This window comes from Clavelina lepadiformis, chromosome 1 (assembly GCF_947623445.1).
Source record: "Clavelina lepadiformis chromosome 1, kaClaLepa1.1, whole genome shotgun sequence".
Lineage (NCBI taxonomy): Eukaryota > Metazoa > Chordata > Ascidiacea > Aplousobranchia > Clavelinidae > Clavelina > Clavelina lepadiformis.
In genome coordinates this window covers 21,586,564-21,600,295 of record NC_135240.1, presented here as the reverse complement: position 1 = coordinate 21,600,295, position 13,732 = coordinate 21,586,564, and the positions used below count along the sequence as shown (strand labels likewise).

The 13,732-nt window shown below is 34.0% G+C and overlaps 2 protein-coding genes across 3 annotated transcripts; one reads left to right on the top strand and one right to left on the bottom strand.

Moving 5' to 3' along the window:
* Positions 1-392: 392 nt before the first annotated feature.
* LOC143448066 (putative divalent cation/proton antiporter TMEM165) lies at positions 393-6,858 on the top strand. Its single transcript, XM_076947798.1, has 8 exons — positions 393-732; positions 2,858-2,969; positions 3,051-3,159; positions 4,359-4,541; positions 5,692-5,867; positions 6,047-6,223; positions 6,500-6,605; positions 6,725-6,858. The coding sequence occupies exons 1-8, from the start codon at positions 614-616 to the stop codon at positions 6,793-6,795; spliced, it is 1,053 nt and encodes a 350-aa protein (XP_076803913.1). The 5' UTR covers positions 393-613; the 3' UTR covers positions 6,796-6,858.
* A 1,092-nt stretch (positions 6,859-7,950) lies between these two features.
* Positions 7,951-11,610, bottom strand: LOC143448082 (vacuolar protein sorting-associated protein 26C-like). Of its 2 annotated transcripts, none has more exons than XM_076947800.1 (6): positions 9,930-11,610; positions 9,536-9,726; positions 9,357-9,459; positions 9,139-9,291; positions 8,586-8,763; positions 7,951-8,488 (listed from the first exon to the last, which is right to left on the bottom strand). In XM_076947800.1, exons 1-6 carry the CDS (start codon positions 9,981-9,983, stop codon positions 8,286-8,288), a joined length of 882 nt encoding a protein of 293 aa, XP_076803915.1. In that variant the 5' UTR covers positions 9,984-11,610; the 3' UTR covers positions 7,951-8,285. The 2 variants fall into 2 exon arrangements, with proteins under 2 accessions (XP_076803915.1, XP_076803914.1); XM_076947799.1 differs by having other exon boundaries at positions 7,951-8,494; positions 9,930-11,606.
* Between the last annotated feature and the right edge of the window lie 2,122 nt (positions 11,611-13,732).

The window sequence follows — 13,732 nt, the reverse complement described above, 5'->3', positions numbered from 1 at the left end:
CTTACATTTTGTTATCAATAAAAAAAAGCAAGATATAAGTTGGTACTCTGAGGTTAACTTTATTTTTAACTCTTTTACACGAGCTTTCCTAAGCTTATTTTACTATACCACCATCAATTTACTAATATTAATAAACAATCAATATTACGGTCAGACGTTAGACAAAATTCAAACTCGTTTCTGTTCAGTTAACTGTTTGCATTGTTTTTAGAGTTTATTTGCTTAGAGATATGTAAATCGAAAACTGTAACTTTAAAACGATAAGTTTATACGTCTAGTTTGTGTGTTTGTGCAAAGGAGAAGATGTTTAGCTGATTTTTATTTTTGCCTACGTCAGCAGCACCTGCGGTGGTCCCAGCACCCAGGTCTGGTTCTGGATACGATTTGATTGACATGATATGATATGATTGCATATTAGCGCATCATGCAGTTACACCGATGCTAGGCTATGTGAAAGGCAATTGGTCATCGTTGTTTTTGTTATTTGCAAATAATGTATAATAAATATATGATGCCGTATGTTTGCGGCATTCGCTTGTTTGTTTATTTTGCTGACGGAAGAAAACGTCACATGTGTAGCTGATTGATGTAACAGATTGGGGTAGAAGAGGAAATGGTTGCTGTCTTACTCACTTGCCGCAGATTACATACGGCAGTCAAGCAGTACGATACTTCGCCTAGCTTTATGCTGAAAAGCTGTTTGAGCGGTATTTCAGTCGTTATGGGTACCAGGTTCGTACAACATTTGGTACATTTTTAGAAGTATATGAAATCTGGCGATATACAGATATATAAGCTGAAAGCTGGCTGGGCCAGACTGCAGACTATCACCGTTTTCAGCAAGATCTTGGATATGCCAAAGAACCAAAAGTGACAAGTACAGTACACAAAAATGCTCAGACGCAATGGAAGTGCGCACTTACACTGTAATGTACACAGTTTAACTTATTAAATCTTTAAATCAATTGAAAATTGAGTGCATAGAAGTTCTTTCCTAGTCATTAAGTCCTAAATAATGCAACTTAAGTGCGGCGCGGAAGGTCATGAAAAGCAGTCTGGTATTGAACACGCCTTTGGCAAACTCTGCAGTCTGGTGGCTGGATTATCTGGTTATGCTTAGCACTAGCAGTCTGCAACTTCCAGGCTAAAGTTACGCATAACTTAACCTGCCCAAACTATTGAATACATGAAGAAAGTTAGGTTGTACAGTGGGGCTATAAGAATAAAAAACGCAACTGATACAATGTTAAAATCACTACGGTGTTTTGTGTTTATCAGAAAAGATATGAAAATAATTCTCAGATAGATATATTTGTATAATTTACATAAATAGAGATATCTAGTAGTGCATGTTTAAATAAACAAGGCTGGTTATAATTCATAATTCATTACGCTTTGTTTCATTTTTGTGTTTTGCTAATTTTTGCCTTTACCTTTGTGGATAAAAAATTTCAAGCATGTAGGAAATCGTATTAAATTACTTCCTCATGAACAAATAGAATAAATGAACGAGAAGAAGTGAGAAAGCACCAACTTGTTTTTGAAAGTGTGACACATGCATGCATGAAACTTGTAAATTTGTGTGCATGTCAAACTTTTCACGTTTACTTTGTTATAATAGGTTAATGAAGAAAAAGTTATTCCATGTATCAACCAATTTTTTTCAAATTTTGTAACCACTAGTCACAGATTTTGATAGTTTGGGTATATGTTGTAGAGCTTCAAAAAATTTGAAAATGTCTTAAGTTGTTTTTGAGTTAATGCGATTTGGTAATTCCACCAATTGAAGGAGATTTGGTCCGTGAGCACTTACTCAAACTCATTTTACTCTTTAAGCTCAATAAACAAGTTCAAAATTTTTGGATATAGGAAAATACTTGAACCATACTACACAAATATTCAAACATTTTGTTTCAGTGATCATTGCTATTGTGATTGCTACAGTGATCATTGCATTTTATTTTGTTTTCGTGCATGGTACAGTCAACGTTGTATCATACATATGAGAATTGATGTGATGCGTTTGGTTCCAACATCTTCTTTGAAGAATCTTTTTTGTATTTACCCTAATTATTTTATTATTAGTTCTACTATAGAAATAATTGCCAGTACAATGAATATAATTCAGTATTACTAGTATCCAAGTTTGAATAGGGGATATTAAAAATGTTAAGAACTAACGTACCAGGATATTTCAAGTATCTTCAGGAAGCTATATGCTATACCAGGGATGTCCAACCTGCGGCCCGCGGGCCACAGTGCGGCCCGCCTGAGGTTTTTGTGCGGCCCGCTAGTCATTTTCACTCCAAAAGTATGTACTTCATGTACCCATTTTTCTTGAAATTTAATAGGTTTTGCGGCCCATTCAATTATTTCAAGTGACAATGCGGCCCACTATAATAAAAGGTTGGACATCCCTGTGCTATACCATACCTCCATCAGTAAAAACATTTGCAATTTGACTGCCAAACCTTTTGCAAGTCATAAGAATGTCCAAAAAAAATTTCTGGGGTTTTATTGTCAAAGAAAGTGACTGATCTGTGGTGTGTTTTATTTATTTTCAATATGTTTGATGACAGCGTAAAAAGGTATATTATTGACTAACTAAGAACTAATGTATGTTGTACTCTCATATTTGTTCAATTTAAATTATACATAAATTGGTATTTTTTCAGGATTGTTGTCTTTGTGCTAGCACTAGCATAGGCTTAATAATTTCGCATTTAAAAAGCTTTAATACATAACTCTAGAGAAATTGTATTAAATATCCTTAATTATAAATGTATAAAATCAGGTAATACCAATTACCAAACCAAATTGTGGCAAATTGCAGTTCTTCCGACCACATAATGTTTAGACTTTGGCCTTTGTTGAGGACTCACATCATTCAATGTTTGCTATGCACTGCATTGCTTGTACTAGTTCATGCTGGATGTACACAAGCTAGATATTCTGTTGGAGAATTTTCAGTAAGTTTGGTCTTTCTTGTGTACGTTTTTGTTCTAAATGTTTGATTAATAAAACACCTATCATGGTATTACGTATTGTAGGATTCAGTTCTAATACGACATCCGCTGGCGGAAGATGTTGAAAATGTTGAAGAAGAGGACGTTGATGCCATTACTGAAGTTGCCGACAAATCAGTGGAAACAAAAAATGGTATATATTTTATAGAAATGGTACCCTATGACATATGTCATTAAACCTCCTACTCATGTACGCTATTTTTTATCAGAAACTTGGTCAAGGTCTGCAGGAGCTTATTCTAACAAAGATTCGATTGGGCAAAGAAAGCTGCTTAAACAGTTTCTCAACTTACCAATAAAAATTTGCATTAAGCTTTTAAGTTTTACCAGAAAGAGCGATGTTGCCTAAGTTAAGAGAATAATAAAAATGAAGCTAATTCTGCAAAGTTTTTAAACAAAAAAAACAGTACTTTTGTATTTCTTACATCTAAAACTAGTATGTACATATTTATTTTCATGCATCAAAAAGATATGTGCATTGTATAAGTAACCACATGGAAAAGTTTCAATTATCTTTAGCTTGGCCCAATACCTTCTAACTTTCCATAGATTAGATTCTTACTTTTCCAAGAAGAGGCCACAATTTCTTAAAAAGTTTTTTAAACTGTTTTATCATAACTTAGTAAAAGCATAAATAAATGTTTAGACAAATCAATGCAAGAGACAGACATTGATTCGTGACAATGAATTAATGTTCTGTGTGGTGTGGTTTATGTCAAAAGCAAATGTTTGGTCTCTTGTCTTTATCATGCGTAGGGATGTACTATACAGATTACAGAATACTTGACTATTCCAAAATAGTTTATTCCGAATCCAGAATTTCAAATCCTATTCTAGATTAGTTTAAAACATAAACAATTTAAGTACCAGTAGTGCTTTTCTTTTACCATATTCTTAAGTTTACAAAGTTATTGCGGTTCAAGTATAGATGACAATTGTCAAATTAACATGTTGCGGTTTAACTTACCATGAATACTAGTAATGCATTTAGTGCTTAGTTTTGCATTGTGAAATAAAAAGTGACAACAAAATCCACTGTGTATGCCAATAAAAACATTATAATTATAAAATAAAAAAGGTTTCCTGAGATGCGGAAAAAATAAGAAAATTGGATTCAAATCTTTTGTGGTTCAGTTCTCAAGGATTCATTATTCTACAATGTGTATCTCTAGTCATGTGTCATGTCAACTCTGCAGAAAAAGAGTCAAAAGACCTTTGAAAAAAATTTAGTTGAGCCTGTATATTTTCTTAGTCCTTCATTTAGAAGTTACTTCTATATTCTAATCTAATTATTTCCACATAGCTTACAGTATGTATTTTTTTCTTTTTCAGTTGCATTGGGCCACTACCATGTTCGATTTGTCCATGCGTTTGTTAAATCCATTGTTGTTATCATTGTGTCAGAGATTGGAGACAAGACCTTCTTTATAGCTGCAATATTTGCAATGAAGCATGCCAGGACAACTGTGTTCACTGGTGCAATTGGTGCCTTGGGCTTGATGACATTTTTATCTGGTAGAGAGTTTTTTTATTGCTGTGATATGTTTTGTTCCTTATTCTTTCATATGGTATAGGATTTAAAAACTAAGTTTAAATCTTTACTAAATATTTAAATAAAAAGCGTTATTAAAGGATTACTGGTCCAGTCTCATTTTCGTTTGTATTTTACGCTAATTTTATCAACTTAATTTATATACCTCAAACTTAGAATATATCAAAGTAATTTAATAGATTCCTTCAGCTTTGAATTAGTAAGCTACCAATACCACTGTAGCATCACATGTTTTGATAAATGTGTTAAGTTTTTGCATTCCACTGTGAGTTGTGTTGCGATAGTTGTGCGGAGGCACTGCTGTTCTTAACTTGCTATTCGGTCTTAATTTACCTGCCGAATTAATGATCTGACTCCGAGGTTGCGTGCGGTTAGAAATCTCTAACCTTAACGTGTTACTACTGTTACTAGCCGAAAGCTATTACGATTAACAGATACAGTTTATCAGAAACAATCCTTTATTGTAGGAACTGTACAGGTTCCGATTATTATGACACAAGCACAAACTTAGCATTCACCAATTAAAACAAGTATAATAAATTACATTCTAACACGACTGACGTAATACGTTCGTACGATTCGGTATCTCTCTGTCTGGGCGCTACACGCACAGAAGTTTAAGCTTATAACAGCGTAGAGCGCTTGTGAACGGAAATATTCAACACAAAACACACGCATATTTCAGACTGTGTGAACGATAAAAGCAAAGCGTTGGCAGATGGGAATTATTTACAGTTAAAACTCGGATGTTATGAAATCACCTGGTAACGTACTAAACGGCGCTTTCACATAAAGTTATTTAGTGCAAGTTTCCAAATATTGCATAACGATTGCAGTTTGTAAAGTTGTGACTGCAGCCGAATTGCATCTGCATTGCAAATATTAAATGCTAGCTGTAGGTTTATCAATGAACAATGTTTAAATGGCGCATATGTTTCCACAATTGGTATACTGGTATTGGATGTGGCTCCCAAGCCACTACAGTTGCATTGTTAAAGTTCTGCATAATGTAATTGCCATTGAAAGTAAAGGGTAGCAAACAAATAGAGCTTTAAAACATTCTTAACTTCTTTCATGGTGGTGTTGAACAAATAGACTTGACGTCTTTTGCAGTGGTTCTGGGCTATGCTACAACAGTTATACCTCGTTGGTTTACCTATTATGCGTCGATTGGTCTTTTTGTGATATTTGGAGTAAAGATGTTCCACGAAGGTATTTCTATGAATCCTCAGGGAGCTCAGGAAGAAATTGAAGAAGTGCAAGCTGAGTTAAAGAAGAAAGATGAAGAGGTATTGGAGTGGGTACAATGATACAAGTTTGACATGCTAAATTTGTTAACGTTTTGAAATAACAGGTTTTTCTTTTTGTTATTATTACTTGCATTTATCTTCCAATGTCTTTTCAATGTTATGCTTGGTATGCTGCTAGAAAAATTCTTTACCAACTTTATCTTTTTAATATTAATCAGTTGGAAAAGGCTGCTGAAGGCAAAAAAGATATTGAAGCTGGAATATTAAGACCTGGAAATTTAAGAAAGTTTTTTGGATTTCTCTCTCCAATTTTTGTGCAATCATTTACTTTAACGTTTGTAGCAGAGTGGGGTGATCGATCTCAAATAACCACTATAGTGTTAGCTGCAAGTGAGGTAGGTTTGATACAATGATTAGATTTAGTTTACAGTTATGTGTAGATTTTTTTAAAGGGACCATGTACAATATAATACATACGGTATATCAGCACAAAGATAACCCCACTACACAGCAGATGCATTGCAAAATTAAAAAATTTGTTAATTTTAAGAAATTGCCACACTTGTGCACTTCAAGGTTGTTATCATATGGTTTAAATAATTCAGTATATTCTGCAGTAGTTTTTTGTTTTTGTTTACTGATTGTTGCGAAATTTTCATATTTTTGTAAAGGACCCAGTTGGCGTCTTCATTGGAGCTGTTATAGGTCATGCATTATGTACTGGCCTTGCTGTAATCGGTGGCAGAATGATTGCCCAGCGAATATCTGTTCGAACTGGTAAGTTACTTTATTTGTACGAGACACATTTCATTGCTAGATTCAAGGTATGCCATGTCGTTTCATGTTTTCAATTGAGCTGTTGGTGCTAATGTTAATGCTTCAATTTTCTTTTTTAGTTACTATCATTGGCGGAGTCTTTTTCATCTTTAATGCTGTGTTTTCGTTAATTACTGGACCTGGTTCCTGAAGTTGTCAGACAAGATAATATAAGCAGGCTCTTAGACCCAGAGTCGTTCGCTTTTATAGTCAATCATCTGACCTACGTGTTTGCCTTTTTCGCATGTTTTATCTTTTTAACAAAATATATGGTTCAGCTTATCAAATTTGGAAGTATGATTATTTGTCTGTCGTTTTTGACTGTTGACAATATGGCTTGTTTTATTTATTTTGCTTCATTTGTGAAGCAAATAATGAAGACCAATATGTTTGAGTAATTGTTAAGAATAACTTAAGTCGTTTATGAAATTAAATGGCAATCATTTGGATTTTGGAAGGGGTTTGGTGTACGAATCAAACTATATTTTAATAAAATCACTGTGTCACAATGAATAAAATTCTTTCTCCATTGGTTATTCATGTGACCGCCATTGAAACACCACATGTACTGAAGCTGTTTGGTGTTTTATCTAAGTTTATTTCAGTATGATTTTTTTATGCATTGGTACTTTTTTTTGATGAAACCTGTTAGAAAAAAATAAAGCTAAGCTACCTTATTAGCTCGTAAACTTAAGCAATTAATACAAGATTAATACCTGTACCAATGTCTTAAGTGGTGTAGGGAGATTTGATGTTTTTTTCTAAACCTTCACGCATTTTCTTGTCAGTCATGGCATGTACTGCAATTTTGTTGTGAAAACAAACAAACGGCTTAATGTTTGCCATTCTAGGTATTGTGTTTAGTTTACACATCTATGACGTTAAATTTTTATATCTTTTTCTGAGTTGTGCAATGTGAGATTTTTGTGCAGGCTCCAAACTAGAACATCTTCTGTTGTTTTGTACAGCAAATTAACATTGCTTGTAAGATACTTTCTGCATAGCTGTACAAGTGTACATATTCACCCCACCTTTTTTGTGCATTAGGTAAGAAAGTATATTAGTCTTTTACTTAAGAAATATTTATATTAGCAAGTGAATAACAATGTGAACCATTAATATAGTGTACTGCTACAACACTTGTACTGGAACAATTGGTTAAATTTGACACTTTTGACTATGAGGCTGCCTGCCTGCATTAGTATACACTAGTCATGTTGTGATACGTATGTGGATGATATCAATTGCATTACGCATGCAGTCTTAAATTGAGTAGCAGCCTTGCCTACTAGTGTAAAACGTCAACAACTTTTACGAATTTCTTATTTTTGAGCAGATACATTTAAATGTACGATATCAGAAATATTGCACAATCAATATAAGTTTAGCATAAAAATATTAGTGAAATAATAGTAAAATTCTGCTGGAATTGTTAAAATAGGACGATGATAGTACTACCTCAATAGGCATTGTTTAATAATTACTAATGAATCAGTTTATGGTTACTTTAGCTGATATTTGTGTTTCTAAAATGTAATCAACTGAAGTTGCTATGTGTTACAAAATATCAAGATCAGAAATTCTCATTTACATTGTTTCACATGCTTATGATGAAAATAAATGCACTTGTATTAGAAAAAATTAATTTCTTGTCAGCCTTAGAGGAAAGTTTTCCATAATAAGTCTGTCATCTTGAAAGATAACCACTATGTTAACTTCAAATTCAATTTTGAAGTTAGTTGATTCCAGTGTTGGACAGGAAAATAGCCTTGGAAAGACCATGTATATAGGTATTGCCAGCCCTCGGCAAACATTTCCGATTCCTATTTCAATGTTCTGGATTTCTGAAACTGACAACATTAAATTGCTATTTTTATGATTCAGAGCTGAGCGTAATCTGCTTGCTTGTTTATGAATGTTAGCATTCGGATTTGGGAATACCTTCTTTGGCATATCCTTCAGCACATCCAACTGTCTCTACTCTCATCAGCTGCAACTCGATACTGCGAATAGGTGTGTCAGCACTTTCTACTATAATTTCTCCAGTGAATGGTCGTGTTATGCAGCAATAATTGGAATCCAGCTTCCCTCTTATGGAAAACCTTGGCAAATTTGTTTTCTGATGAGAAAAAGAGGGTTTCACGGTTTTTGTTAACTTGAACAACAAATACACCATCATAAACTTGATCACCTTCAACGAGTAATATAGCTATTACGTAAAAACATTACGTAAAAAAAAAAGAGCAAAATGTTGGGAAGATCGTATAATTCGAAGCAAAACCACTAGAGTCAGAGTAGATAAAACATTTTAATTCCTGAATGAATATCGTTTTTACTCAAAACCTTTGCATTAAAATGTTCGCATCTACTCCAGCTCTAGTGTTTTTGCTTTGAACTAATTACTGTTTTAAAACAATATAGCACTCATAATGTCATTATATTGCTATTTTTAATCATCAAAGTGTAAGATTAATGAGAACACATCATGACTTACAGAATTCACATTTTGAACTGAGTTTGGATTGATGGAAAATGAAGTTATTTTGGCAGTTGCCCTTTCACCATTTTTGTTTTCCACCAAAAATTCAGCATCTTTGGTCAAGTCTTTGTTCAACAGTGGTCTTTTCATCAAACATTTCACAACATACTACAGAGCAAAATTATCGCTTTTGTTTATATTTAGCGTAATCATTCCCAATAATAATGCCGTACTTGCACAGAGATGAAAACTCCATGATATGTCTCATACAGCTTATTGTTCCCTCTAGGCTTGAGCACAAATCCAAATGGAATTCTCGTTTCTTCATCTGTGATCCTAAAAATATCATGCGGAAAAGCGTAATATTTATAGAGCTTCATAATCATGAAACAACAAATTTAACTTCACGTACTTGCCAGGCCCTGCAACATCAGATGCATAAGAAAACAAAGTGACTGGTTTTACGCTATTATACAGAGCTTCAAGTCTTCCAACACTTTTCGCACTTAGAGTAAGTGAAGCAACTCCTTCTACACTAACAGAGATTCCTTGATGAGGTAGTGGGGATTTTGTCTTGACAATAATCTCACCTTTGACTGTGTCCTACATAGAAATCATAAAGTTAAATATTTGCTATGGCCAGGTTGAAAGTTTATCTTTCAACTAAATTTGAATGTTTGACTTGAAGAAATTATGTTTTAACTGGACATTTGGTTTTATTGATAAATAACTCACAAAAGCCTAAACAGCTACTGAGCAACAGCGCCAAGTATCTTAATAATGTAGTTGGCCAAAACAAAACTTACCCCTTCATAATATACTTTAAGATGGCGGTCAAATCTTATGTCAAGGGTAGCCATAGTTTAATTTTGTAACTAGCAGTTCAATAGAAAACTTCCAACACCTGCTTCAAACACAATAATATTACACGTTACATGAAAATGAAGAAATAATAGTACTAAAACTGTGTCTACTTTGAAACGTTGAGGGATCATCTGTAGATGGGCTTTTAAAATTTGTATTGTGATATGTAATACATGCTAAAATGTTTTTAATGTTATAGAGTGAGATGAGTACTGCATAAGTTATATATATTAATCTATCGTTTACATGGCTGAGTATCACATTTTTGTAAATACAAAAATCATATAATTTTAAGAGTTATAAATGTGTAAACTTGGTGCATTTTGCGTTAAAATTTAAGTGACATAATTTGCCTTATGGAATACAAAGCAGTAAAAAGAACCAGAGCAGCCTTATCTCAAGCAGATTTAAGTAATTCTTTTCAAAATTCATGATGTAATACAGTGGAATTTGCCAAAGTCACCACCTTAGAGGGAATAGAAATATCGGTGACCTATTTGAACAAGAAACAGCACATGAACATTCACAAGTCTACAAAAACTTGAGAACCTTTTCTTTCTGTGTAAGCCGAACATTTGAGAAATATAGAACGCAAACAGTAAGCACTGTTTGGGATACTATATAGTAATGTAGACTAACTTGTAGCATCAGTTGCTCTTTTGCATCGCACTGATAAAAGCAGTGTTAAGTGACTAAGTAGTGTGTCCACTAACACAAATTGTGATGCACAATCGGTTCATGTTAAGAGTTTTCAATGTAATTATGTTGGTACATTTTTAGAGGTCTAACTACTTTGGTGAATTATTTGCTCAGAGTTATCAAAAACGATGTCAAGTTAAGCAAAGACAACGTAGACGCCTGGCGACTTAAGCAAGTTCTACTGTAACAGAAAATGAACCAGTGGCTATATTGAACCTGATACAGTTAATTTCAAAGACAACTCAGACAAGAAAAAATTATACATAGTGCAATGAATAATGCCAAGAACATTAAAGTTAGCAGCCTCTAAACAGTATTACGTTCGGTGACTCAACAGAATATTTTACAGCCTACCACTCATGATCATAAATAAAGCTAAAAACAGACATGAAGCATATGGACTCAAGGTGGAACAATATATTCATGTTTTCAGGCTGGTCTGATGACAAAATGCTTAGAAAAGCAACTGGAAAAAAACTGTGCTGATTGGTGAGATAACCTACAACCACATTCACTCCGGACATTATTCGACTTGCCAAATTCTATTAACTTACTTTTCTAATAAATTTTGAAACACAGAAGCAAACAATATCCGAAATCATACAATCATAGGATACACATTACCAAGGCAAAACGGAACAAAGTTGACTTTGACCGCAAATTTGTCAGATTCTCAAACTTATGGACGTTATGGCAATAACTGTAAGTAAGATTTAAAATATTACCGTACGTATTACGCAAATCTTTTAAGCCCTACGCATACACCAAGAATACCTAAATAAAATAATATCTGACAGAAACACTTTTAGATTAATTGTTCCATTTTTCCCGGAAAGCCTATGGTAGTCAACTTGTCATGATGTGTTGGTACTAATCATGGTAATCAGTAATAGCAATCAATCGGCCCATTGGAATTATTAAGCAACTAGGCTACAGCAAACATTGCAGCCTTGTAGGTACTGTACTAGAACTAGATTGTCCCAAAAAAGGGTTATCCCCCTAAATGGAAAGTTCCCATTACAGATTCAATCAATCATTCTATTTTTTGTCAAAGGCGCTGTGTAGACGAAAAATCAAGCCAGTTGTTATTAACACGCGCCAATGAACAGGAAAAAGTGACAAAGCCGAAAAGACGTACTCAAGAGAAATAACGTTAATATTTGCTGGTAACAACTAGCAGGGCCACTAAACCTATAGGATAATCCATAAAACATAAGTTGAAAAAGCGAACATTTAGCAGACGAGCAGATGGTGTGTTCAAGCAACTGATGAATGAAAATTGCTGTACATCAGTGGATGGGAAAATAAACCCACCGTAAAAGAAATCCCATCCCGCTGTTGCTTGTTTCCTTTGTGAATGCAAACCAGTATAGTTTAAAAAATGCATAAATATGAGAAGTTTAAGCATATGTGAGGTGTACTGGTAACTACATGAGTACTGTAGTCATTCAGAAATAGCCGCTAGCAGGCACTAAGGAACAGTTTTTTCTTTGGTCATGTTATGTCTGCAGATGGAATTTTTACTATTCTGCAGGCCTACATAAAATAAGACAAATTTGCTTTACTTTTATTTTCACATCTAGTAATCCATGAAGGAAACCATCCAACTTGGTGTAAAAATACTTTGAACGCCGATCTTATACGCAGTCATTATGATAGCTTATTTTGGTTTTACGAATTTTTATTTCTATCAATTTGCCTCTATACAATAGTACGCTACAAAATCAAAAATTAAAAGAACGCCATACATTGTCTATACTCTATAGCCTACGCCATATAGACACTTACAGTATATTCTACTCAAACTGTACAGCTAAAAAAACTTTTCCAATAGTTTTTAAATGCAACTTGGGCGTTTGACTGATTTCAAGGTATAGTTCGTTTTTAACGTAGGTGCAAACAAGGTTTTTAAAATGTGAGAAGAAAATTAACATATAGCACTTAACCGCAATGCAAGTACAGTATATTATGTTTTAGGTATAGTCATTTCCGCAGATAGGGTGAAACATTCTGAATACCAGGTCACTTTTTTTCCCAAGAACAGACAGAAAAAGCCTAATATAAAAGGAAGAAGGACATATTTTAAAAAAGCGCCTCTTTCATCCAAACTCTTCCACAAGTCAAACGGTCAACATTTTTGGGCACATTGTTTGCGGCAAACTTATAAAATGTGTGGGGATGAACAGTCGAAGTTATTGCCAACAACAGCATGACATAGGTCTGTCAAACAGGCAGATTTTCGAAAGATATCAGAGACTGATATTAAATAAAAGATTAAACCACGCGTTTTCAGCATCAATCATGGGGTAAAAACAGCGATGTTGTAGTCTGGCAGTTGTGTTTGTGCGTAACCCTGGTCGTATTTCATACAAATCACAGTCAGACATAAGACAAACGATGAAGGAGACAAAGGGAAACATTTCAACAGTTTTACCACCGACAACGGCGTTCACGTGCACGCGATATTGCCATAAACACGGACAAATGCGAGAACAGCAAGCGTGTCTCATACAATGCTTCAATCTTAGAGTAGCGCCGACTGGTCGATAAATTCACGCTATAAATTATACAACCGACATAATAAACGCACCGAAGCTTGTGTAAATGTTGTGAAATTGTTCAAACAAACGCTTCGTTACGTACAAATCTACTTATTATGTACAGTTATTTACTATATTATGTTCGTTCATATTTATGATTTAGTTTACCACGTCCAAAAATGTTTGGGGATGGCGAAGTTAATTGTTTTAGGTTGGCCGAAAGCCAAAGGCTTTAGTCGTTCTTTTAGAACTCCTTGTCTATTTTATTTATGACTCCGTTCTTTATGCTATCTATGATTGTTTCATTAAGTCAGCACAACATTCATAAAGTCCAAATTCTTATATTTCAAAATGTAGTCGTAATTACATCAGAAGCTATTTCATATACCACTTGAGACTAGAATATAATACGAATTGAATGATAAATTTATAAAGAGCGATTTGAACTTAGACACAGTTTTTATATCGCTATGTTCAGCCAATCAGAGAAAAACACCTTTATACAT

What these genes read in the sequence shown, in the direction of transcription:
- LOC143448066 (XM_076947798.1), top strand. Translation starts at nt 614, where the DNA reads ATGGTTGCTGTCTTACTCACTTGCCGCAGATTACATACGGCAGTCAAG. An exon ending in CTTGATGACATTTTTATCTG is followed by an intron (nt 4,542 to 5,691) that starts GTAGAGAGTTTT and finishes CGTCTTTTGCAG; the next exon opens with TGGTTCTGGGCTATGCTACA. An exon ending in TAAAGAAGAAAGATGAAGAG is followed by an intron (nt 5,868 to 6,046) that starts GTATTGGAGTGG and finishes AATATTAATCAG; the next exon opens with TTGGAAAAGGCTGCTGAAGG.
- LOC143448082 (XM_076947799.1), bottom strand. Translation starts at nt 9,983, where the DNA reads ATGGCTACCCTTGACATAAGATTTGACCGCCATCTTAAAGTATATTAT. An exon ending in TTAAAGTATATTATGAAGGG is followed by an intron (nt 9,727 to 9,929) that starts GTAAGTTTTGTT and finishes ATTTCTATGTAG; the next exon opens with GACACAGTCAAAGGTGAGAT. An exon ending in GATGTTGCAGGGCCTGGCAA is followed by an intron (nt 9,460 to 9,535) that starts GTACGTGAAGTT and finishes TGATATTTTTAG; the next exon opens with GATCACAGATGAAGAAACGA.